Source organism: Heterodontus francisci, chromosome 14 (genome assembly GCF_036365525.1).
Source record: "Heterodontus francisci isolate sHetFra1 chromosome 14, sHetFra1.hap1, whole genome shotgun sequence".
Classification (NCBI taxonomy): Eukaryota; Metazoa; Chordata; class Chondrichthyes; order Heterodontiformes; family Heterodontidae; genus Heterodontus; species Heterodontus francisci.
The window spans coordinates 48,997,358-49,024,935 of NC_090384.1; the positions used below are offsets into that span (position 1 = coordinate 48,997,358).

A 27,578-nucleotide genomic window follows, 5' to 3' on the forward strand; every position below is an offset into this window, starting at 1 on the left:
CTATTCCAGTGCCATCTGTCTCTTCCAATTCTCTGTGCACCTTGGTTTTCCGCTCTAATATTATCTCCTGGTTCCCACATCCCTGCCAAGTTAGTTTAAACCCTCCCCAATAGCATTTGCAAATTGCCCCGCATGGACATTGGTCCCGGCTCTGTTCAGGTGCAACGCGTCGGGCCTGTACACATCCCATCTCCCCCAGAACTGTTCTCAATGTCCCAGGAATCTAAAGCCCTCCCTCCTGCACCATCTCTCTGGCCACATATTTATCTGCTCTATGCTCCTATTTCTACACTCACGTGCACATGGCACTGGAAGTAATCCAGAAATTACTACCTTTGTGATCCTGCTTTCTAATTTATTTTCCAGCTCCCTAAACACCACCCTGCAGGACCTCATTCCTCTTTTTACCTATGTCATTGGAACCAATATGGACCACGACCACTGGCTGTTCACCTTTCCCCCTCAGAGTACTCTGTAGCCACTCGCTGACATCTGTGACCCTGGCACCAGGGAGACAACATACCATCCTTCATTCATGTCTGCAGCTGCAGAAACACCTGCCTGTTCCCCTAACTATTGAATTCCTTATCACTATTACTTTTACAATCTTCCTCCTGCCCCCCTGTACAGCTGAGCTAGCCGTGGTGCCATGACTGCACACCACAGAGGAACCATCACTCTCACTGGTATTCAAAATGGAATACTGGTTGGAGTGTGAGATGCACTCAGGAAACTCCCGCACTTCCTACCTTGTCCTCCTAGACTGCCTTACGGTCACCTATTCCCTCTCTGCCTGCATGCCCTTAAGCTGTGGGGTGACCACATCTATAAATGACCCATCCACGAAATACTCAGACTTGTTGATGCGCTCGAGTGATACCAGCTGCTGCTGAAGCTTTGAAACCCAGAGTTCAAGCTGCCGCGTCATGACACTTCTTGCACATGTGGTTATCCAGGACACGGGAAGCATCCAGAGTTCCCACATGGAACAGGATGTGCACTCCACGGGACCGAGCTGCCCTGTCACGCCTCCATTTATCAGACTAATAAACTTATGACATAAATAATTAAAGACTCACCAGTTACTTACCAATCAACTGTTTCTCGTGCTGACATCACTATTTTGTAGGAAGGTTAATTGAAATGTTTTTACTTAACTCTTTTTATCCATAAACCTTAGATTTTAATTTACTGAAAAATTCAGAACGCTTTGGTGTTACTATACCTTGCTATTTAATTTTCACTTTACTTGCTAGATTTGATTAATTAATTGAACACTGATTGTAAATTATCAAATTGACCTTGGTTGTATGCTAATTAATTGATCTAGTCTTACACTAGGTGACAATGCAGAACAGCTAGATTGGAAGACAGCTAATTTCAATGCAATGAGAAGGAATCTAGCCAGGATAAAATGGAACCAAAGACTGTGAGGCAAAACTGTAACGCAACAATATGGTATCTTTAGGCAGCAGATGCTTCAGGTGCAGGCTAGGTACATTCCAACAACGGTGGAAGGTAGGGGAAACAAAAACAGGGCTCCTTGGATGACAAGGCAGATGGAGATGATGAAACAAACAACAACAAAAAAGAGGGTGTCTGGTGTATGTCAGGTGAATTCTTCAAGTGACAGCCAGGCCAAATAAATTAAGTTGAGAGGGGAGGTGAACAGGAAAATAAGACTGGCAAAAGGAGCCCAAAAAATCTTCTACTAGCATGGAAATAGTATGCAGGTAGTAAGAGGTGGAGTGGGGCCTATTAATGACAAAGAGGGTAATATATGCTTAGAGGCATCGGTCAAGGCTAGAATACTTGATGAGTACTTTGTAACAATGTTTACAAAGGAAGAAGACTCAAACAAAATATCAGTAGAAGCAGAGAGAGTAGAGGCAATGGATAGGGTAAAAATTGAGCGTGAGAAGGTACTGGAAAGGCAGACTATGCTTAGGGTAGATAAATCACCTTATCCGGCTGGCTTGCATCCCTGGTTGCTAAAGGAAGTGGGGGTGAAGATAGCAGAAGAGCTTTCCATAATCTTCCAATGATCCCTAGATAAGGGGGAGGTGCCAGAGGATTGGACAGTGGCAAATGTGACACCCTTATTCAAGAAGGAGTGTAGGGACAGTTCTAGCAACTATAGGCCAATTAGTTTATCAGTGGTGGGTAAGGTTTTAGAAACAATCAGGGAAAAATCAACAGGCACTTGGAGAGGTTTGAGTAAATTAAGGATAGCCAGCATGGATTTGTAAAAGCTAGATCATGCTTGACTAATGTAAATGAATTTTTTGATCGAGTAACAGAGACGGTTGATGAAAGGAACGCGGTGGATGTTGTCTATATGGATTTTAAGAAAGTCTTTGATAAAGTACCATACAAAAGGTTGGTTAACAAAATTCAGGCTCGTGGAATAGGAGGGTCAATATCCAACTGGATAAAAAAAGGGTTTCAGAACAGAAAACAGTGAATCGTGGTAAATGGTTGTTTTTCAGACTGGAGAATGGTAGACAGTGGTGTTCCCCAAGGGTCAGTGCTAGGACTACTGCTTTTTTGTTGCTATATATAAATATAAATGACTTGGATGTTGGAATACAGAGTAGAATTTCAAAACATGTCGATGATACCAAACTTGGAGTGACAGCAAACAATGAGGATGATATTAACCACCTGCAGCAGGACATAGATAGGCTAGCAGGATGGTGTTATGAAAGTGCTTTTTAATTTTTTTGAGGATTTGTGCGATAGAATTATAGACATTGGTTTATTTGGGAAAACTGACAAGATTCCATGGATTTTTTTTTATCCAAGGGTCACTGAGAAGTCTTGTTTGAAAACAAACCTTTACTGGATGTCACATGCCTTAAGTTCAATAAGCAACAGAAACCCTTGGTGATTTAGGGGAGATGTTTACAGAGAAGTGACATGTCAAGATTTATAGTGGTCAGGAGGTTCGGACTTGCTGTTTGGGGTTTCGCTTCTGAGATATTGTTCTGGTTCATTTGGGGGTGGACTCTATCCTGAGTGGGGATAACAGAAACCCCGAATGCCACATTTCTCCTGGAAAGCCTACCAGACTACTTCGACATCTCCAGAATGAACTGCTCCAGAAAAGATCCCAGTGATCTGTCTCTGTATACCCGGATGCCAGACCAAAATAGACAACTGACATGCTTCCATATCTTCTCTTTTTTCCTTCAAGAATTAGCAAGTATTTGGCCAAAGTATTCTTTTTCATGCTTTTGTTTTGCAAAAAAGCTCTGCAGACGAAATCTACTTTTCAGTTAACCTGTGTGTGTGATGTGTGTGCGCGCGGTGTGTGTGTATGGTGTGTGAGGGGCTAAGGTAAAAAGGGAACTTTCATATTTCAATCTGTGGGTTAATGCTTTGCTTCGTTACTGGATAAGTCTTTTATAATAAACTGATAATTTTGTTTGTTAAGCAAACCTGGTTGGTATATTTTATTCAGGGATAAAGAGTAGAGTATATGATTGACTGTATCGGTACCTGGGTAAACATTTAAATATATGTTGTGACCAGTGGAAAAGTGGAACTAGAAAAGACAGTGCACTCCTCCTGCCTCAGTCGTAACAATGGGCAGACAAGCGACAGATGGAATTTAATACAGACAAGTGTGAGGTGATGCATTTTGGCATAAGGGATAGGGTGAGGCAATACAGATTTAATGGCACAGTTCTGAAAAGTGTGCAGGAACAGAAGGACCATAGGGGTGCATGTGCACTGACCTTTGAAGGTAGCAGGACATTTTGAAAGAGTGGGTAGTAAAGCATATAGGATCTTGGGATTCATAAATGGAGGCATAGAGAACAAAATCAGGGGAGTTATGCTGAACCTTGATAACGCACTGGTTAGGCCACAACTAGATTATTGTGTCCAGTTCTGTCACCACACTTTAGGAAGGATGTGAGGGTCCTCGAGAGGGTGCAGAGGAGATTTACCAGAATGGTTCTAGGGATGGACGCTTTTAGTTACAAGGTTAGGTTGGAAAAGCTGGGGTTGTTCTCTCTGCAGCAAAAGATATTGAGGGGATATTTGATAGAGGTGAACAAGATTACAACAGGCTTAGGTAAGTTAGACAAGAAAAATCAGTTCCCATTAACTGATGGTACAAGGACTAGGGGACACAGATTGAATGTTTTGGGCGAGATGTGAGGGCGAATGTGAGGAAGACCGTTTTTACGCAGTGAGTGGTAATGACCTGGAACTTGCTGCCCACGAAGGTGGCACAATCAATGATTTCAAAAGGAAGTTGGATGACCCCTTGAAGGAAATAAACCTGCAGCGCTATGGGGATCAAGCAAGGGATAAGGGCTGACTGGATTGCTCCGCCGGGAAGCTGGCATGGACACGATGAGCCAAATGGCCTCCTTCTATGCCCTAATGTCTATGTAACTCCTCGTCCCATGACGTCACTTTGCAGTATGTCTCCACCTCTTGCCACTGCTCCTCTCTCCCGCTGTGCTTTGCTGCTGCCAGTGTTTCCCGCACTGCATTTAAAGGCTCCTCTCTCTCCCGCTGGGCTATGCTACAAAGCTGCTGCCAGTGGTTCCCGCGTTGCATTTAAAGGCTCCTCTCTCCGCTGTACTTTACTGATCTGCCACCGTTGGTTTTTCCTGTGCTGTGCATATATAAAGGTCCCCTCTCCCACTGGGCTTGGCTGTTCTGCCACGGCCAGTGGTTCCTGCGCTGTATTTAAAGACTCCTGTCTCCCACTGTGCTTTGTTGCTCTGCCGCTGTTGATGTTTCCCGCACAGTTCATAAAGGCTCCTGTCTCCCACTGTGCTCTGCTGCTCTACTCATGGTCTAAGGCAGAGGTGGAGGTGTAATTAAGCGGTCTTTGTGATCTAAAGTATGAAGATTCAGAAGCTCAGCCTGGAGTCGAATAGGATGCTGAGCCAGGAAAGAGACTGGTTCAGCCAGAGAATGTAGTTGGGGAGGGGAATGGATTCAGTATGGAGCTAATGGCGCCTCATCTAAATCTGGCAAGTGCTCTGACAGCACAGAGGCAGTGGAGGAGTTGAGAGAGGTGGTGGAGAGGTCAAGCTTGGGGGGTGGGGGGTCATCAGTGTACATGCGGAAGGTGAACTATGTCTTCGAATGTCATAAAGGGGTAGCATGTCAATGAGGAAGTGGTGGGAGCCATAGAGAGATACATGGAGGATTCTGGAGTTAACAGTGAGGGGATGGAAACAGAAGCCAATAGCAGACATTCTCTGACCACTGCTGTATAGGTAAACAGTATAGCCAACAGTGGAATCAAGCAAAGGTAACCCCACTAAGCTAAACAACAGGAAAGGCATTCGAGGAGGATGGTTTGATCAACAGTGTGAAAGGCTGCAGAGAGGTAGAGGAGAACAAGTAAACAAAATGTACTGTGGTAACACATAATGTCACTTGTGACTGTTTTTGGTGCTGTGACAAGGATGAAAACCTGATTGGAAAGATCTAAATATGGTGTTGTAGAAAGATGGTCACAGACTTTGAAGATAACATATTCAAGAACTTTAGAGCGAATAGGAAGTTTGGAGATGGGGTAGTAATTTACAATTCCTGAGGGCTCGAAGATGGATTATTTTTGAGAATAAGGTGATTACAGTGCTTTTGTTGCTTGAACCAGTAATCATTTCCCATGCTAAACTGGAACCATGAAAAGTAATGCCCTCAAGAATGTTCCAAATTATAACAAAAATATTGACAAACTATATAGATTAAACTGCAGTTGAACTGGTTATATTAAAATGACCCACATTGGCTCTGAGACATCAATGGCCATCTCACTGCAAGGCTGAGAAACAGTTCATTGGATAAACTTACCCACTTAAACTAAGCTACGCTGTGATGTGAATCTTGGAACATTGTTATAAGAATACTATAGTTAACAACAATTGGTATTTTTGTACAAACCTTTCCAATAACATCATTTCTGCTCAGCTTGTCTTTATCCATCACAGTGATTATAATAGTTGTCTCTCTCAATATCTCTGTCGGTACATCGAACACAAAAGACTCATTAAAGATGGGGTTTAAACATCTCTTCATCACAACTGTCTTCTTCTTCTCCACTTTCTTGTCTTTGTACATGAGCCAAACTTTGACGTACGGATCTGTGAGGAAGGCAAACCAAACAGGTCACAAAACAATTCGTCCAAATTATTTATTATGATCATGGCCCATAACATGGTATCTACATTGAATGCCAATGTTTCCTTCTTGATATAGCAATTGAGGAAAACGACAGATATTAACACAGTGCTGAGGAACCCCCTTCAAAACCAGATCAGCCTTATGCCCTCCAGTTTATTCATAAACAGAAACAGCATCTAACTACATTAGACATCGGAGGTCTAGGGTTAAATTTAGTTGAGATTAATAAGAGGATTGTCTAGGCTCGCTACCATTTGTTAAAGAGTCTAGCAGCAATGAGTTTGGACTATTTCAACCTCGTTCCAAACTATCACAAACAATAAAGAATTGTTCATAATTCAGCATTAATTGCTACTATATACGTCACTCAGGCCATAAGCATGGCGAATCACAAGATAAATAAAAACTGAGAATGGCTATTTGCCTAGAAAAATCTAAAGCTTCCTCAGCGCATCATCCAACTATCACTTAAATGATTTCTAAATGTTCGTCTCCGCTACTCTACCTTTGAGTCCATTCCAAGTACTGGTCATTCTTTGCATGAAGAACTTCCTGATACCGTCTTTCATTTTCCTTTTAAAGTTAAATCTGTGCCCTCTTGTCCGATTGTTCTATCTAACTTGATGTTGTTCCAGATTTACCCTTCTATACCATTTACTAACTTGCACAAAGGCTCTCTCCCAAGTATCATCTTTCCAGATTGGGGATCCAACATTCTCCAGTACTTCCTCATAACTCAGTCTTCCAACACGAGGGATTACCTTCCAGCTCTTGTGATGGCCTCCAATATCTGTGTGTCTTGGTAAACAAGACTAGGACACAGTGCTCAAGGTGAATTAGAGGGGAGTTCTTTCAGATTGGGGTCAGGACATATTAGGGTAAAAATCTGACCTCGTTGTGCACATTTAGTGGATGTAAAATGGGCAGAACATGGCCCAACTTTGGGGACCAACAACCTACATCCAAAGAACACTTGAAGGACTTCCAACAGGATATTGTATTAAGCTATTTTTTCAGAAGCCCCACTTGCCACCTAAAATATTATTAAGCTCCTTACATACATAAATATGGGGGCTACTGCCTATTTTAGGAACCAACTGGGAAATTTGATATTGTGGAGTCCAGCACCTGCTCTGCTCCAGATTCTTCAGTGACCACTGCAGCCTAAGCAGCGGCTGCGAACAAAAGGCAAGTGTAATATTTCCATTTTTAACTCAGATGTTTAAAGGAGTTAATAGGGTAGATAAAGGGAAACTATTTACTCTGCTGGGGAGTCCGGACAAGGGGGAAAGCCTACAAAATTAAAGTTATGTTGTTCAGGGTGATGCCAGAAACCCCTTCTTCACACAAACGGTAGTCAAAATCAGGAATTCTCTCCTCCAAAAATCTACTGAGGCTAGGTCAGTTGAAACTTTCAAAACAGAGATTGCTAATTTTTTGTTAGGTAAGTGTATTAAAGATTACAGAACCAAGGTAGGTAGATGGAGTTGGGATATAGATCTGCCATGATCTAATTGAAGCCAACAGGCTGAGGAGCCGAATGGCCTACTTATGATTCTCTGTTGCTGTGGAGCCAGAAGAAGCAGGATTGTTACCCCCAACTCCACTGTATTGCTGCAACCTTATCGCTGCCTTTATGCTTAAAACAGGTGAATTTCATCCTATTATAGTATCAGTGCGATAGAATCATTATTCTGCATTTGGATGGTGAATACTTCACCCAAGTGTGTCGAATGTGAACTATTAGTCATTGACTTTCCTCAACTTTATGCACAATATTTATCTAGATTTATTTAAAAATTACGACTAATTTAATTCTTGCATTATTATACATTGAATTTTGTACCATAATATCTTACCAGAAAGTACACACTCTAAACACACACTGGTGGATTTTTAAAGCATTGAAACTGGGTTGTATCTTACATGATCACAACTGAGTACACAACAGTAAGTCACAATGGAACAGTACATCCTATTTGCTATTCAAACTCAATACATAACAGTCAACGTAAATATTTTGCACCCACCTGATGTACCTCCTATGTCCATGGCTTTCAGATTTCTTGCCTTAATAATGTTCACAGTGATTGTGTTGGCAGTTGGGTTGTAACACAATGACAGGAGAAGCTCTCCTCGACTCCCCTGAAAGAGCAAAGAGCCAAGTTATTCTTATTCAGAGTCACTTCTGCATTATCTATGGGATAAAATTTCCTAGAGGCAATTAAAAGGCTTATTCAGGCACCCAGGAACTGTTATAAGTTATAACAGCAATGCTTTAGTAGTTTACAAGAAATGCTGGATTCACTCAGCAGGTCTGGCAGCATCTGTGGAAAGAGAAGCAGAGTTAACGTTTCGGGTCAGTGACCCTTCTTCGGAATACTTTTCTAATATTTGTCAGTTCCGAAGAAGGGTCACTGACCCGAAACGTTAACTCTGCTTCTCTTTCCACAGATGCTGCCAGACCTGCTGAGTGAATCCAGCATTTCTTGTTTTTGTTTCAGATTTCCAGCATCCGCAGTATTTTGCTTTTATTGCTATAGTAGTTTATATTGGTTACCTGAATCAAGACTTGAATTTTGTTCCCAGTTATCCATTACACTGGGGAAAAAAATTACATTCTGAACATCACGAAGATTTTATTTTCAAGCTGTTTGTCATAGTGGACACCAATGACCAGTACATTTTGTATTGTTGGTAATTAGTGCATTCCATGCTGAAGGATTAAAGCAACTTCATTATAATTGCTGCAAATTTCCTGACTTTCCCATTTTTCAATTAGTGCAAGCAATATTCAACATCTACAAACCAGCAAATAGAAAAGCATGAATTACAGCTCATCTAACACTGAAACTCTCTCTCAGCACTGATCTGAATCATCTGCCTAGATTTTGAGTTGACGTTCTGGTGTGTGGCTCAAAACCAATTTCTGACCCAGAAATGACAGCGTTATCAGCCCAGTGATGAATGCTGTATGAAACAGAATTTTATAGTGAGCGGCAAGACATAGAAAAGGAATTTTAATATGATTTCTTTGCTTCTGGTTATCTCTCTGGTAAAGTCTACCACAAATTCCATAGATACCTTGAGTTATTGAGTCTCAATTTGAAAGTGAGAATTAAATCTATTTTCATAGGTGAGAAGTTGGTTGAAAGGGGTAATGACCTAGTCATTTGTTTTCTGAAAGGCAGAGGTAGTACAAATGTTAGCAATTCAATGTAAACCATATTCACAGAACTAGACATGAAAGCCAAATTAAAAAGTTTCAGGTGAGTCTGGCAGTAAATAGGACTCCAGGATGGTGCCCCCCTGGTGCCAGAGTCAAGGACGTCACAGAGCAGCTGCAGGACATCTTTCCGGGGGAGGGTGAACAGCCAGAGGTCATGGTCCACATTGGCACCAATGACATAGGTAGGAAGAGGGATGAGGTCCTGAAAGCAGACCTTAGGGAGTTAGAAAGAAAATTAATAAGCAGGACCTCAAGAGCAGTAATCTCAGGATGACTTCCAGTGCCACGTTCCAGTGAGCAAAGGAATAGGATGATCGATCGATTGAACACGTGGCTGGAGAATTGGTGTAGGAGGGAGGACATCAGATTTCTGAGGCATTGGGACTGCTTCTGGGGCAGGCAGGATCTGTACAAGATGGACAGGCTACACTTTAACAGAACCAGAACTCGCAGGGAGATTTGCTAATGTTGTTGGGGAGGTTTTAAACTAGCTTGTTAGGGGGATGGAAACCTGAGGGGTAGCTCAAATTGGAAGGAAGTAAAGCTGGTAACAGGAGGTAGAAAAATAGCAAACGACATTAGAAGGCAGGCAAAACAAAGGCAGGCATCAACTAGGCTTAGAATGCAGAATAATGTCCCGATGACAAGGTTAAGGGTACTATCTGAATGCACACAGCTTTCGCAACAAAATAGATAATTTAAAAGGCAGAATAGAGGTAAATGGGTATGATCTAGTTGCCATTACGAAAACGTGGCTACAGGGTGACCAAGACAGGAACTGAATATTAAAGGATATTCGACATTTAGGAAGGACAGTCACAAAGGAAAAGGAGGTGGTGTTGCGCTGATAATAAGGTATAGGATCAGTGCATTAGTAAGGGAGGATCTCAGATCGGAAGAACAAAATGTAGAATCTGTTTGGATGGAGCTAAGAAACAGCAACGGGCAGCAAACATTGGTAGTCGTTTATAAGCCATCAAACAGTAGTGGTAGTGTGGTGCATGGTATTAATCAGGAGATTAGAGAAGCATGTAGCATGGGTAATACAATAATCATGGGTAATTTCAATCTGCATATAGACTGGGTAAACCTAATGAGCACTAATGCTGTGGAAGATGAGTTTCTGGAGTGTTTTAGGTGTTATAGATCTTCCAAACCTGATTATGAAGAAGACACTGAGACCAGGAAGCTTAGGAAGAGACTGTTTTATTGCTTGCCACAGAACTTACTTCTTCACTCTAAACCCACAACCAGTGCTGGCTGGCTCATCTTTATATATACACATTTGAATACAATTAACTAATGAACACCCAACACCTGTTCACTATTATCTTGAACTACCAGGTATTCATCATCCATTAACAGACCTTCAGACCCTAACATCTGGGATAGTTTTCTAGAGCAGTATGTCGAGGAACTGACTAGAGAACAGGTTATTCTAGATCTAGTATTATGTAATGAGAAAGGATTAATTAATAATCTTGTTGTAAAAGAAACTTTAGGGATGAGTGACCATAATATGATACAATTTTGCATTATGTTTGAAAGTGAGGTAGTTCAATCTGAAGCCAGGGTGTTAAATCTGAACAAAGGAAATTATGAAGGTATGAGGGGCAAATTGGCCGAGGTGGATTGGGAAAATATATTAAAAGGTCTGACAGTACATTGGCAATGGGTAGTCTTTAAAGAAATATTACCTACTTTACAGCAACTTTACATTCCTTCAAGGCACAAAAACTCCATAAGAGAAGGCAGTCAACTGTGGCTAACCAAGGAAGGTAGGGATTGTATAAAATTAAAAGATAAAGCCTATAAAGGTGCCAAAAAATATTAGTGAACCTGAGGATTGGGAAGATTTTAGAATACAGTAAAGGAGGACCAAGAAACTGATAAAGAAAGGGAGAATAGAATATGAATGCAAACCAGCACAAAACATAAAAACAACTGTAAAAGCTTCTATCAGTACGTAAAAAAGGAAACGTTTGGCTAAGACAAATGTAGGTCCATTAAACAGCAGAGTCAGGAGAATTTATAATGGGGAATAGAGAAATGGCAGACAAGCTAAATGATTACTTTGTTTCTGTCTTTGCTGAGAAAGATACAAGAAATCTCCCAGAATTAGAGATCAAAGGGACTAGGAAGAATAAGGAATTGAAGGAAATTAGTATTAGTAAGAAGGTTGTATTAGAGAAAGTAATGGGGCTGAAGGTTGGTAAGTCCTGATATTATACATCCTAGAGTGTTGAAAGAGGTAGCTATGTAGATAGTGGATGCATTGGTGATCATCTTCCAAAACTTTATAGATTCTGGAACAGTTCCTGCAGATTGGAAAGTAGCAAATGTCACCCCACTATTTAAAAAGGGAGGGAGAGAGAAAACAGGGAACTACATACTTGTTATCCTTACATCAGTAGTAAAAATGTTACAATCTATTCTAAAAGATGTGATAAACGGACACTTGGATAATAATGATCTGATTGGGCATAGTCAACATGCATTTATGAATGGGAAATCATGTTTGACCAACCTGTTTTGTGAGGATGTTACTAACAAAATTGATAAAGGAGAGTCGATAGATGCAGTATACTTGGATTTTCAGAAGGCTTTTGATAAAGTCCCCCACAGAAGGTTGGTTAGCAAAATGAAAGCACATGGGACAAGAGATAATATACTGGCATGGATTAAGCATTGGTTAACGGGCAGAAAACAGAGTAGGAATAAACAGAACATGCCTGTGTGGAGTTTGCAAGTTCTCCCTGTGTCTGCATGGGTTTTCTCCGGGTGCTCCAGTTTCCTCCCACAGCCAAAAGACTTGCAGGTTGGTAGGTAAATTGGCCATTATAAATTGTCCCTAGTATAGGTAGGGAAATATAGGGACAGGTGGGGATGTGGTAGGAATATGGGATTAGTGTAGGATGAGTATAAATGGATGGTTGATGGTCGGCACAGACTCGGTGGGCCGAAGGGCCTGTTTCAGTGCTGTATCTCCAAATAAATAAAAAAAAAATTCTCGCGTTGGCAGGCTGTGACTAGTGGGGTACCACAGGCATCAGTACTTGGGCCCCAGCTGCTCACAATATCAATGATTTGGATGTGGGGACCAAATGTAATATTTCCAAGTTCGCGGATGACAAAACTAGGTAGGAATGTATGTTGTGAGGAAGATGCAAAGCGGCTTCAAGGGGATTTGGACAGACGTGAGTGGGCAAGAAGTGGCAAATGGAATATAATGTAAAAAAATGTAAGGTTATCCACTTTGGTAGGAAGAACAGATGTGCAGAATATTTCCTAAATGGTAAGAGATTAGAAAGTGTAGATATACAAAGGGACCTGGGTGCCCTTGTCAATAAGTCATTGAAAGTTAACATGCCGCTGCAGCAAGCAATTAAGAAGGCTAATGGTATGTTAGCCTTTATCGCAAGAGGATTTGAGTACAGGAGTAGCGAAGTCTTGCTTCAATTGTATAGAACCTTGGTTAAACCACACCTGGAGTATTGTGTGCAGTTTTGGCCCCCTTACCTTAGGAAGGATATTATTGCCATAGAGGGTTCACCAGACTTGTTCCCGGCATGGCAGGACTATCCTATGGAGAGAGATTGGGGAAACTGGGCCTGTATTCTCTAGAGTTTCAAAGAATCAGAGGTGATCTCATTGAAACCTACAAAATACTTAAAAGGGATAGACAGGGTAGACACAGGCAAGATGTTCCCCGGGTTGGAAAGGCTAGTACCAGGGGACATAATTTCAAAATAAGGGGGAAACCACTTAGGACTGTGAAGAGAAATTTCTTTACTCAGAGGTTTGTGAATCTTTGGAACTCTCTACCCCAGAGGGCTGTGTAAGTGCAGTCATGGAGTATATTTAAAGCAGGAGATTGACAGATCTCTAATTACCAATGACATAAAGGGATATGGGGATAGTGTGGAGAAAAAGGCATTGAAGTGGATGATTAGCCATGATCGTATTGAATGGTGGAGCAGTCCCGATAGGCTGAATGGCCTACTCCTGCTCCTATGTTCCTATTTCACATACAAATAAGAAAATTCCTTGAATTTAACACATAAAACATCTAAACACATTTCACATGGTTAATTATTTTTATCGTCCAAGGACTGTTGTTATGTAGGCCAATATGAGAGGCATTCTGTGCCAAAAAGACCAAAAAGCAGAATTGAAATGAATGTGTATTTAATTTTTTTTGATTGAGAGAGTAATATTGGCTAAGAGATGGGGAGAAATCCCTGCCCTCTTAATTGAACGATGTGACTTCTAACATTCACCTGTACAGACAGGTAGGGCCTTGGTTCAACATTTAACATAAGAACATAAGAAATAGGAGCAGGAGGAGGCCATTCAGCCCCTTAAGCCTGCCCCGCCATTCAATAAAATCATGCCTGATCTGTCCGAGGCCTCAACTCCTCTTTCAGGCCTGCTCTGCACACCCCTCGACTCCCCGAGATTTCAAAAATCTATCTACCTCCTCCTTAAATACATTTAGTGACCTAGCTTCCACAACTCTGAGGTAGAGAATTCCAGAGATTCACCACCCTCAGAGACGAAATTCCTTTGCATCTCAGTTTTAAAAGTGTGCCCACTTATTCTGTAACTATGTCCCCTAGTTCGAGATTCCCCCACCAGTGGAAACATATTCTCAACATCTACCCTGTCAAGCCCCCTTAAATTCTTACATGTTTCAACCAGACCACCTCTCATTCTTTTTCATTTCATTCAAAGGATGTCACATCTAACAATAGAGCACTCCTTCAGTGATGTACCAGGTTATGTACTAAAAGACTGATCAAGAGCAATCAAGATCACATTAGGAAACGGAGTTAGGAACTGGATGGAAAGTTGCAGGGATATTTGTAGACATAAATGATAGTTTTGGCTCTAAAACTCTTCGAACCATGAAAATATTAGTGGAATGTAATAGTCAAAGTTCAATAGCGCAGGCCGTAATATTAAACTGAATTATTTTCAGATATCAATTGGAACTGCACAATATTTTTCTTAAGGATTCTATTTATGCCCATTCACCTCTCTCTCTTCCATTCTCAACCTTATCCCTATCCTCACCTCGGGTGATGACATTAACTGGAGTGTATATGATTGAGATGTTCAATTAGTACATAGTCGATTGGAAGTTTAGGGCAAATAACCTTTTGTCTTCTTTGAGAGTGACATTGCTGCTAATGGTGCCCTCAGTAATAGAGAATCCAGATAAAATAGCTTCAACAGAAGACTGAGTGGCACATAAAAAGGGCATTTAGTTGTTTTTCTGTGTTAATGAGGGTAACAGGAGTAACGACCAGGCATTCAAAAAGTCAAGGTATATAGAGGTCTATAATGAGGTGCAGGTGTGATTGATGCCATCTGCCACCTATACACCACCAGTTTCTAAAAATATTCTCACTTTTCTACCCACTTGGCACTTTAAAAGTTTGAAAAGTAATTTTCAAAGTTTGATCTCTTCAAGTTCAGTTCGTGACAGATGGTGAGTGCCTCATCAGCAACCAGTGTGAAATAAAAGTTTGAAGATGATGTCAACTAAAAACAACATTTTTCTTTCCAATCCACCAAGGATGATTTAATATTCGCATTCCATATACTTTTCCTTCCTAAACTTGAAAGCTTGACAGAAAGTGATCAAACATTTGGCAAGGTGAAGACTGTATCATTTGCTTTCATCTTTTACTATCTGTCACACTTAAGAGTCTGTTTGCTAATATGTGTAGGCCTTGAGAATTGAATTTAGAAGAAAACACTTCTCAAATGGGTGAGTCAGTACTAAACTCCCCGGGACAGTTAACAGTAATGTGAATGGAAGGAAATCTTTTTGATGTTAAATAAAGAAAATTCTCAATAGAAAATTGTGTTCACTCGCAGTTTGATTAATAATTCAACTTTAATTTTAAGATCTATGACCTTGATTACTTCAAAAATTGATCAACTTCTAAGTTTCATATTTTCAGCAGGAATGGCAGATGAATAAATTAAAAAGCAGTGACTGAGTCAGAACTTTGGGTAGTTTGTCAAAGGATAAGCCACTCTCAATTTTCAAGCAGCACATTGCAGACATCACCTCGGTAATAAGTTGCACTAGCTCTCCTATGCTGGAGAGGGCTTACAAATACTGATTTACAGCCAAAGGTTGTCTGGTATTTTGTAGAAATTTCTTTTATAATGGAGCCCTGATTATCCGTGTTCCCAATATTCACAAATACTTTTGCATAATGTAGCTCGAATGCAATTTAGTATTTAAAATTTTTTTTCAACTCTGGGTTCTAAGTAAACCAGGATAAGTATCCATCACAATAAATTATCCAGACACCCAGTATTTGGGAATGTTGAATCAGGGTACTTTCCCCCAAGAAAATGTTGATACCTATTTGGTGCAGTTTCAAGTGTATGTGTAATTCTAGTTTGCGAGCCAAAAATAACACTGAGTAGAGCACAGTTGATCTACGATAGTTCCATAACACCACAATGCATCTGTACAAGAGAATACACTTGAGAAATGCCTAGTAAAGGCACTCCAAGTTCATCTATTACAGAATCCTGGAGTCTTACAGCAAAGGAGGCAGCCATTTGGCCTGTCACACTTTTGTTGGCTCTTTCAAAGAGCTGTCCAATTTAGTCTCACACCCCAGCTCTTTCCCTATAATTCTGAAAATTAATCCTCTTCAAGTACATGTCTAATGGCCTTTTGGAAGTTCCTAAGGAATCTGATTCCACCACCCTTACTGATAGTGTTAAGATCCGAAATGCACTGTGCAGAAATTTCTCTAGTCTTTTTGCTAATTATTTTAAATCTATGACCCACTAGATAGAGGAATGGTTTCTTCCTAGTTGCTCTACCAAAATCCCTTATAATTTTGAATTGGCTGACCCTTATTAACACATCCTCCTCCAAGTGAGAATTAATTTTGTCCTTGACCATAGTTTCCAGTAGTTTCCCCACCGATGATGTAGACTGAAGAGTATATGCAGTTACCAGGTTTATTCCTCTCTTTTTTGAACAAGGCTGTGAACATTTGTAATTATCCAGTTCTTTTGCAACATTACAATATCCAAAGAGGATTTAATGTTTGCAGTCAGAGCTTTGTTATCTTCAATGTAGCTTCCATCAGCTAACTAGGATGCATTCCATCTGGACTGGGTGACTTGTTAACTTTGAATGATGACAACCTATTTAGCGCCTCCTTTCTATCTCTTTTTTTTCCTATCCAACATCTCTATTCCTCCCTCCTCTACTCTGACATTAACTTCATCCTTTTCTTTCGTGAGGACAGATGTCAAGTACTTACTCAACACCTTGCCATGGGTAGACACACGCACAGAATAGAAATGTGAAGTATTCTGGGATGACACCAGAATAGTCAAGCAATGCTGGACATATGCCATTACACATGGATACAGATTCTGGATTGTGCATGTACAGAACAGAATTCCAATCTGAGCAACACTGACTTGCCCTAATGTCTACTAGCATTCTATCCATGCTACAACATTTCCAGGTATACTCTAAACTTGAACATTTCTAAGAAGCTTCTTGTGAGCACTTTATTGAACATCTTTAACAAACAAAAAAAAGGTGGCAATCACTTTATTGGGAATGTACGACAGGCTTTCCAACAGTCAGGGAGAGATAGAGGAACAGATATGAGGGCAAATCTCAGAGAGATGTAAAAATAATAAAGTAATAATGACATTCACGGAGAAGACTCGGAGGGCAGAGTTCCAGACTGGTAAGTATAAAAAAAACTTACCTCCGGGATTCGCGGCCTACATTTACGGAGAAGACTCGGAGGGCGGAGTTCCAGACCGGTAAGTATAAAAACTTACCTCGGGTAAAAAAAAAACTGAAAAGTGACGTCACAGGAAAGCTGTGACCTGATTGGCTGGTAGGAAATTTGTACTAAGTTTGAAAAAACATTGGTAAAAATTGATTAAAACCCTAATTAACTAATTAATAAGTAGAGTAACTAAACCACAGGGAGATTACTGTATTTAGTTAGCATTTAATATTTATAGTAGAAATCTAGCACCAGGGACCATATAGTTAATTCTAAAAATTTAGAAAGGATTTAATAAGTATTTATTTATTTTATATTAATTAACTAATTAGTGCTAGAAATGACAGTTAGAGGGGTGAAGTGCTTCACCTGTGAGATGTGGGAAGTCCGTGACACTTCCAGCATTCCGGACGACTATATATGCAGGAAGTGTACCCAGTTGCAGCTCCTCACAGACCGCATGGATCGGTTGGAGCAGCAACTGGATGCACTTAGGAGCATGCAAGTGGCAGAAAGTGTCATAGACAGGAGTTTTAGGGAAGTGGTTACACCCAAGGTGCAGGCAGATAGATGGGTGACCGCTAGAAAGGGCAGTCAATGTAGGAATCCCCTGTGGCTATCCCCCTCTCTAACAAGTATACGGTTTTGGATACTGTTGGGGGGGATGGCCTATCAGGGGAAAACAGCAGCAGCCAGAGCAGTGGCACCACGGCTGGCACTGTTGTTCAGCAGGGAGCGACAAAGTGCAGAAGAGCAATAGTTATAGGGGACCCTATAGTCAGGGGCACAGATACGCGCTTCTGTGAACATGAAAGAGACTCCAGGATGGTATGTTGTCTCCCTGGTGCCAGGGTCAAGGATGTCTCTGAAGAGACAGGGGGCATTCTGAAGGGGGAGGGTGGACAGCCAGAGGTTGTGGTACACATCGGTCCCAACGACATAGGCAGGAAGAGTGATGAGGTCCTGCAGGGGGAGTTTAGGGAGTTAGGTAGAAAGTTAAAAAACAGGACCTCTAGGGTTGTAATCTCGGGATTACTCCCTGTGCCACGTGCCAGTGAGGCTAGAAATAGGAAGATAGTGAAGCTAAACACGTGGCTGAACAGCTGGTGTAGAAGGGAGGGTTTCAGATATCTGGACCATTGGGATCTCTTCAGGGACAGATGGGACCTGTACAAGGAGGACGGGTTGCAGCTAAACTGGAGGGGCACAAATATCCTGGCTGCGAGGTTTGCTAGAGTCACTCGGGAGGGTTTAAACTAGTGTGGCAGGGGGGTGGGAACCAGAGCAGTAGGACAGCAAGTGAAATAAATAAAGGGGAACTAGTAAATGAGGCCAGTAAGACTAAGAGGAACAGCAGGCAGGGAGAACAGCGGGACTGGTGGTCTGAAGTGCATTTGTTTCAATGCAAGAAGTATAACAGGTAAGGCAGATGAACTTAGAGCTTGGATTAGTACTTGGAACTATGATGTTGTTGCTATTACAGAAACTTGGTTGAGGGAAGGACAGGATTGGCAGCTAAATGTTCCAGGATTTAGAAGCTTCAGGCGGGATAGAGGGGGATGTAAAAGGGGTGGGGGGGGATGTAAAAGGGGTGGGGGAGATGCATTACTGGTTAAGGAGAATATCAGAGCTGTACTGCGGGAGGACACCTCAGAGGGGTCATGCAGTGAGGCAATATGGGTGGAGCTCAGGAATAGGAAGGGTGCAGTCACGATGTTGGGGGTTTGCTACAGGCCTCCCAACAGCCAACGGGAGGTAGAGGAGCAGATACGTAGACCGATTTTGGAAAGATGTAAAAGGTAACAGGGTTGTAGTGGTGGGTGATTAACTTCCCCGATATTGACTGGGACTCACTTAGTGCTAGGGGCTTGGATGGGGCAGAATTTGTAAGGAGCATCCAGGAGGGCTTCTTGAAACAATACATAGATAGTCCAACTAGGGATGGGGCCGTACTGGACCTGGTATTGGGGAATGAGCCCGGCCAGGTGGTCGAAGTTTCAGTAGGGGAGCATTTCGGGAACAGTAACAATAATTCCATAAGTTTTAAGGTACTTGTGGATCAGGATAAGAGTAGTCCTCAGGTGAAGGTGCTAAATTGGGGGAAGGCTAATTATAACAATATTAGGCAGGAACTGAAGAATTTAGATTGGGGGCGGCTGTTTGAGGGTAAATCAACATCTGACATGTGGGAGTCTTTCAAATGTCAGTTGATTAGAATCCAGGACCAGCATGTTCCTGTGAGGAAGAAGGATAAGTTTGGCAAGTTTCGGGAACCTTGGATAACGCGGGATATTGTGAGCCTCGTCAAAAAGAAAAAGGAAGCATTTGTAAGGGCTGGAAGGCTTGGAACAGATGAATCCCTTGAGGAATATAAATACAGTAGGAATGAACTTAAGCAAGGAGTCAGGAGAGCTAAAAGGGGTCATGAAAAGTCATTGGCAAACAGGAGTAAGGAAAATCCCAAGGCTTCTTATACATATATAAAGAGCAAGAGGGTGACCAGGGAAAGGGTTGGCCCACTCAAGGACAGAGAAGGGAATCTATGTGTGGAGCCAGAGGAAATGGGCGAGGTACTAAATGAGTACTTTGCATCAGTATTCACCAAGGAGAAGGGAGTGTAGATAGTTTCAGTCATCTCATTATCAAAAAGGAGGTGTTGGGTGTCTAGCAAAGCATTAAGGTAGATAAGTCCCCAGGACCTGATGGGATCTACCCCTGAATACTGACGGAGGCAAGGGAAGAAATTGCTGGGGCCTTGACAGAAATCTTTGCATCCTCATTGGCTACAGGTAAGGTCCCAGAGGACTGGAGAATAGCCAATGTTGTTCCTTTGTTTAAGAAGGGTAGGAAGGATAATCCAGGAAATTATAGGTCGGTGAGCCTTACGTCAGTGGTAGGGAAATTATTAGAGAGGATTCTTCGGGACAGGATTTACTCCCATTTGGAAACAAATGAACTTATTAGCGAGAGGCAGCATGGTTTTGTGAAGCGGAGGTCATGTCTCACTAATTTGATTGAGTTTTTTGAGGAAGTGACAAAGATGATTGATGAAGGAAGGGCAGTGGATGTTATCTATATGGACTTCAGTAAAGCCTTTGACAAGGTCCCTCATGGCAGACTGATACAAAAGGTGAAGTCACATGGGATCAGAGGGGAGCTGGCAAGATGGATACAGAACTGGCTCGGTCATATAAGACAGAGGGTAGCAGTGGAAGGGTGCTTTTCTGAATGGAGGGATGCGACTAGTGGTGTTCCGCAGGGATCAGTGCTGGGACCTTTGCTCTTTGTAGTATATATAAATGATTTGGAGGAAAATGTAGCTGGTCTGATTAGTACGTTTGCGGACGACACAAAGGTTGGTGGAGTTGCGGACAGTGATGAGGATTGTCAGAGGATACAGCAGGATATAGATTGGTTGGAGACTTGGGTGGAGAAATGGCAGATGGAGTTTAATTCGGACAAATGTGAGGTCATGCATTTTGGAAGGTCTAATGCAGGTGGGAAGTATACAGTAAATGGCAGAACCCTTGGGAGTATTGACAGGCAGAGAGATCTGGGCGTACAGGTCCACAGGTCACTGAAAGTGGCAACGCAGGTGGATAAGGTAGTCAAGAAGGCATACGGCATGCTTGCCTTCATCGGTCGGGGCATAGAGTATAAAAATAGGCAAGTCATGCTGCAGCTGTACAGAACTTTAGTTAGGCCACACTTAGAATATTGCGTGCAATTCTGGTCGCCACACTACCAGAAGGACGTGGAGGCTTTGGAGAGGGTACAGAGGAGGTTTACCAGGATGTTGCCTGGTCTGGAGGGCATTAGCTATGAGGAGAGGTTGGATAAACTCAGATTGTTTTCACTGGAACGACGGAGGTGGAGGGCGACATGATAGAGGTTTACAAAGTTATAAGTGGCATGGACAGAGTGGATAGTCAGAAGCTTTTTCCCAGGGTGGAAGAGTCAGTTACTAGGGGACATAGGTTTAAGGTGAGAGGGGCAAAGTTTAGAGGGGATGTGTGAGGCAAGTTCTTTACACAGAGGGTCGTGAGTGTCTGGAACTTGTTGCCGGGGGAAGTGGTGGAAGCAGGTACCATAGAGACGTTTAACAGGCATCTTGACAAATACATGAATAGGATGGAAATAGAGGGATACGGACCCCGGAAGTGCAGAAGGTTTTAGTTTAGGCAGGCATCAAGATTGGCGCAGGCTTGGAGGGCCGAATGGCCTGTTCCTGTTCTGTACTGTTCTTTGTTCGGGGATTTCAACTTCCCCACTATTACCTGGGATAGTCTTCGTGTAAAAGGCTTAAAGGGGGCACAATTTTTAAAGCACATCTAGGAGAGCTTTTTGAGCCAGGATGTAGAAAGTCCTACAAGAGAAAGGGTGGTACTAGACCTAATCTTAGGGAATGAAGCCAGACAAGTGGTAGACATGTCAGAGGAGGAGCATTTCGGGGATAGTGACCATATCTCTAAGATTTAAGGTAGTTTATGGAAAAGGACAAAAGTGGACTGGAAATAAAGGTACTGAACTGGGGGAAGGCCGATTTCAATATAATAAAACAGGATCTGGCCAAAGTGGACTGGGAGCAGCTACTTGTAGGGAAGTCTACATCAAACCAGTGGGAGTCATTCAAAATGGAAATAATGAGAATTCAGGGCCAACATGTTCCCATAAAGGTGAAGGTTAGGATCAACAAGTCCAGGGAACCCTGGATGTCAAGGGATACAGAGGATTGGATAAGGAAAAAATAGGAGGTTTATGACAGATTCAGAGAGCTGAAAACAGCAGAGGTCCCAGAGGAGTATAGAAAGCGTAGGGGGTCCTTCAAAAAGTAATTAGGAGAGCGAAGAGAGGGCATGAAAAAACACTGGCAGGCAAGATAAAGGAAGATCCGAAGCCATTTTATAAGTATATTAAGGGCAAGAGGATAACCAGGGAGAGAGTAGGGCCCATTAGGGACCAAAGTGGCCATCTGTGTGTGGAGCTGGAGGACGTAGGTGAGGTTTTAAATGATTACTTTTCATCTGTGTTCACTATGGAGAAGGACAATGTTGGTGTAGAAATCAGGGAGGGGGATTGTGATATACTTGAACAAATTAGCATTGAAAGGGAGGAGGTATTAGCGGTTTTAGCCAGCTTAAAAGTGTATAAATCCTCAGGCCCAGATGAGATGCAACCCAGGGGCTGCGATGTGAGGCAAGGGAGAAGATTGCAGGGGCTCTGACTCAAATTTTCAAATCCTCTCTGGCCCAAGGAGAGGTGCCAGAGGACTGGAGGCCAGCGAATGTGGTATCATTATTCAAGAAGGGTAGTAGGGATAAACCAGTTAATTACAGGCTGGTGAGTCTAACATTGGTGGGAAGGATACTACTGGAAAAAATTCTGAGGGACAGGATTAATCTCCACTTGGAAAGGCAGGGATTAATCTAGGATAGTCAGCATGACTTTATCGGGGGAGATCATGTCTAACAAATTTGATTGAATGTTTTGAAAGGTGACTAGGTGAGTAGATGAGGGTGAAGCAGTTGATGTAGTCTACATGCACTTCAGTAAGGCTTTTGATAAGGTCCCGCATGGGAGATTGGGCAAGAAGGTAAGAGCCCATGGGATCCAGGGCAATTTGGCAAATTGGATCCAAAATTGGCTTAGTGGCAGGAGGCAGAGGGTGACAGTCGAGGATTGTTTTTGCAATTGGAAGCCGGTGACCAGTGGTGTAGCACAGGGATCAGTGCTGGGACCCTTACTGTTTGTAGTATACATTAATTATTTAGATGTGAATATAGGTGGTATGATCAATAAGTTCGCAGATGACACAAAAATTGGTGGTGTCGTAAATAGCAAGGAGGAAAGCCTTAGATTACAGGATGATATTGATGGACTGGTAAGATGGGCAGATCAGTGGCAAATGGAATTTAATCCTGAGAAGTGTGAGGTGATGCATTTTGGGAGGGCTAACAAGGCAAGGGAATATACAATGGATGGTAGGACCATAGGAAGTACAGAGGGTCAGAGGGACCTTGCTGTACTTGTCTATAGATCACTGAAGGCAGCAGCACAGGTAAATAAGGTGGTTAGGAAAGCATATGGGATATTTGCCTTTATTAGCTGAGGCATAGGATATAAGAGGCAGCACAGTGGCTAGCATCGCAGCCTCACAGCTCCAGGGACCCGGGTTCGATTCTGGGTACTGCCTGTGCGGAGTTTGCAAGTTCTCCCTGTGACCGCGTGGGTTTTCGCCGGGTGCTCCAGTTTCCTCCCACCGCCAAAGACTTGCAGGTGATAGGTAAATTGGCTGTTGTAAATTGCCCCTAGTGTAGGTAGGTGGTAGGGAATATGGGATTACTGTAGGGTTAGTATAAATGGGTGGTTGTTGGTTGGCACAGACTCGGTGGGCCGAAGGGCCTGTTTCAGTGCTGTATCTCTAAAAAAAAAAAAAGAGCAGGGAGGTTATGATGGAGCTGTATAAAATGCTAGTTAGGCCACAGCTGAAGTACTGTGTACAGTTCTGGTCGCCACACTATAGGAAGGATGTGATTGCACTGGAGAGGGTGCAGAGGAGATTCACCAGGATGTTGCCTGGGCTGGAGCATTTCAGCTAATGAAGAGAGACTGGATAGGCTCCAGTTGTTTTCCTTCGAGCAGAGAAGGTTGAGTGGGGACCTGATTGAGGAATACAAAATTATGAGGGGCATAGATAGGAAGAAACATTTTCTTTTAGCAGAGGTGTCAATAACCAAGGGGCATTGATTTAAGTTAAGGGGCAGGAGGTTTAGAGGGGATATGAGGAAAAAATTTTCACCAAGAGGGTGGTTGGAATCTGGAACACACTGCCTGAAGGGGTGGTAGAGGCAGGAACCCTCACAACATTTAAGTAGTATTTAGATGAGCACTTGAAATGCCATAGCTTTCAAGGCTACGGGCCAAGTGCTGGAAAATGGGATGAGAATAGATAGGTACTTGATGGCCAGTACTGACACAATGGGCCAAACGGCCTGTTTCTGTACTGTGTAACTCTATGACTCTATCTGCTGACAGATCTTGATTTAATCGTTGTTACGAGTGCTTCCATTTTTTGTTAAATTATCAGGATTTGTGTTTTAAAACTGAAAAGATTCCACAGATGCTGGAACTTTGTGTGTGTTTTTTTTTTAAAAGAGGTTATCAGAAGGTCTTTGGACTGAGCTTGTAAACAACAGTTCCAGGAAGAATCAAGCAGTGCTAAAAACAAGCCCGTACTGGAAGGCACCTAGTTAATTACTACCATAATTACCTAGCAAGGTTTCTTTTGACTTGGGGAAAGGTGTTTTCAAAGAAGTGACAGATCAAAGTTTATAGGGGTCAAGAGGCTTGATTCTTGCACTTTTGTTTTTGGTTTCGCTTTGGACAGTGAGTTGGGATATGGACAATGGTTTGAAAAGGAGTTAAAGGATCAACCTGCCAAGGACAAGCCCCGACTCAGCCTGTTCCAGCTCTTTGAAAAGTCTGCCAGTTTTCCATCTCTTTGAGAGGCTCTGAGAAGTAAGTGTAAGAAATTGCCTGAAACCCCTGTTGCTGCATTTTTCCTGGAAAATCTGCCCAAACTGATCTTCAATGTCGACTGACAAGAACTGTTCTAGGAAGATCCTAGTGACAGCCGTCGACATGTACTTGGGAAGCCGAACCAAAACAAAGGACATCCGACATCTTTCCATATCTTCTCTTTTTTCTTCAAGAATTATCTAGTATCTGGCCAAAGTATTTTTTTTTTGTAATAGAGCTCTAAAGAGTAAATCTCTATTTTTTCAGTTAACCGATGTGAGTGTGAGTGTGAGAGAGAGAGCGCTAAGGTAAAAAGGGAACTTTTACATTTCAATCTGTGTGTTAATGCTTTGCTTCATTACTGGTTATGTCTTGTTTTATAATTAACAAAATTATCAGTTTAAGAAAACTGGTTGGTGTATTTTATTCTGTGATAAAAATAGAGTCTATGATTGACCGTATCAGTAACTGGGAAAAAATTTAAATATATGTTGCGACGTCTAGAAAAAACAGTGCACTCCTCCCGTCTCGGTCGTAACACCGTGCATTTCTAAATGTTCACTAAATGTTCTTAGCATTACATTAACTGCTAAGTTTATGTGCCATAATACTGTTTCATAATAGATGCAGTTTAGATTGAGTAATGTTTTTCAATAACTAATGCAACTTAGCTGGAGTAATGTAGTTTGGTGAATTGATACTTGGGAGTATTAATCAGTGCTGATTTTTTTGAATTTTTCCGGTAATTTTGTTACAATTTAACTGCAAGTAAAAAGAGAGATAAGGGGTGTTGTGAATTCTAATGAAATTTGTGAGATAATACTTTGTAATACAACAGAAATAAAATGAATTAGATGTGTAACAAACATTTAATTAACCTGTAATTTCTGATTGATGCACAAAACTCTTTTTTAGATACTAAAACCACCAGCAGCTACTTTGCAATCAAATTACAACATTTTATAGAACAGATAGTTATGGAAAAGGATAGGACTGGTCCTCAAGTTGAAGTCCTAAATTGGGGGAAGGCTAATTTCGATGGCATCAGACAGGAACTCTCAAAAGTTGATTGGGAGAGGCTGCTTACAGGTAAAGGGACGTCTGGAAGTGAGAGGCTTTTAAAAGTGAGATTGGAAGGGCAAGGCTGGCAGGTTTAGGGAACCTTGGTTGACGAGGATATTGAGGGTCTGGTCAGGAAAAGAGGGAGGCATATGTCAGGTATAGGCAGCTGGGATCAAGCGATGCCCACTAGGAGATTAAGGGATGTAGGAGTACACTTAAGAAGGAAATTAGGAGGGCGAAAAGGGGCCATGAGATCTTCCTAGCAGATAAGATAAAGGAAAAGCCTAAAAGATTCTATAAGTATATTAAGAGTAAAAGGGTAGCAAGGACAGAGTAGGTCCCCTTAAGGATCAGTGTGGTAATCTATGTGTGGAGCCACGGGAAATGGGCGAGGTCTTAAATGAATACTTCTTGTCTGTATTTACCGTGGAGAAGGTCATGGAAGCTAGTGAGTTCAAAGGAGGGAATAGCGATATCCTGGTGCATATCAACATTACAAAGGAGGTGGTGTTGGAGGTTTTAAAGCGCATTGAGGTGGATAAACCCCCAGGGCCTGACCATTTGTATCCTAGGATGCTATGGGAAGCAAGGGAGGAGATTGCTGGGGTCCTGGCAGAGATTTTTGTATCATCGTTAGCCACGGGTGAGGTACTGGAAGACCGGAGGATAGCTAATGTTGTGTCTTTATTTAAGAAGGGCAGCAGGGATAAGCCAGGGAACTACAGGCCGGTGAGCCTTACATCAGTGGTGGGAAAGTTATTGGAAGGGATTCTGAGAGACAGGATTTCGATGCATTTGGAAAGGCAAGGTCTGATTAGGGATTGTCAACATGGCTTTGTGCGTGGGAAATCATGTCTCACGAATTTTATTGAGTTTTTTGAGGAGTTGACCAAGAGGACTGATGAGGGCAGGGCGGTGGACATTGTTTACAAAGACTTTGGCAAGGCCTTTGACAAGGTCCTGCATGGTAGGTTGGTCCGGAAGATTCAAACACATGGGATCCAGGGTGAGCTAGCCAATTGGATACAAAATTGGCTTGGTGATAGGAGGCAGAGGGTGGTGGTGGTGGTGGAGGGTTGTTTTTCAGATTGGAGGCTGGTGACCAGTGGTGTGCCACAGGGATCGGTGCTGGGCCCTCTGTTGTTTGTCATATATATTAATGACTTGGATGAAAATGTAGGGGGCATGATTAGTAAGTTTGCAGATGACACCAAAATTGGTGGTATAGTGGACAGTGAAGAAGGTTGTCTAAGGTTACAACAGGATATAGATCAACTGGGAAAGTGGGCAAGGGATTGGCAAATGGAATTTAACGCAGACAAGTGTGAAGTGATGTATTTTGGGAAGTTAAACCAGGGCAGGACATGTACAGTGAATGGCAGGGCCATGGGGAGTGTGGTTGAACAGAGAGACCTTGGGGTGCAAGTACATAGTTCCCTGAAAGTGGCAACACAGGTAGACAGGGTGAAGAAGGTGTATGGCATGCTTGCCTTCATCAGCCGAGGCATTGAGTACAAGAGCTGGGACGTCATGTTACAGTTGTACATAATGTTGGTTAGACCGCATTTGGAGTACTATGTGCAGTTCTGGTCGCCGCACTACAGGAAAGATGTGATTAAGCTAGAGAGGGTGCGGAAAAGATTCACAAGGATGTTGCCTGGTTTGGAGGGCTTGAGTTATAAAGAGAGATTGGATAGGCTGGGTCTGTTTTCCCTGGAGCGAAGGAGGCTGAGAGGGGACATGATAGAGGTATATAAAATTATGAGAGGCATAGATAGGGTAGATAGCCAGAGTCTGTTTCCCATGGTAGGGGT

The 27,578-nt window shown here is 42.3% G+C and overlaps 1 protein-coding gene across 7 annotated transcripts in view; it reads right to left on the reverse strand.

Moving 5' to 3' along the window:
• LOC137377033 (synaptotagmin-7-like) overlaps window positions 1–27,578 on the reverse strand; it is a 1,016,894-nt gene that overhangs the window by 21,882 nt on the left and 967,434 nt on the right. For all 7 annotated transcript variants that reach the window (XM_068046201.1, XM_068046202.1, XM_068046200.1 and 4 more), the window contains 2 exons: window positions 8,190–8,304; window positions 5,920–6,119 (listed from right to left, as the gene is read on the reverse strand). In XM_068046201.1, the coding sequence (XP_067902302.1) occupies window positions 5,920–6,119; window positions 8,190–8,304 (315 nt within the window). The remainder of the gene's footprint in view (window positions 1–5,919; window positions 6,120–8,189; window positions 8,305–27,578) is intronic.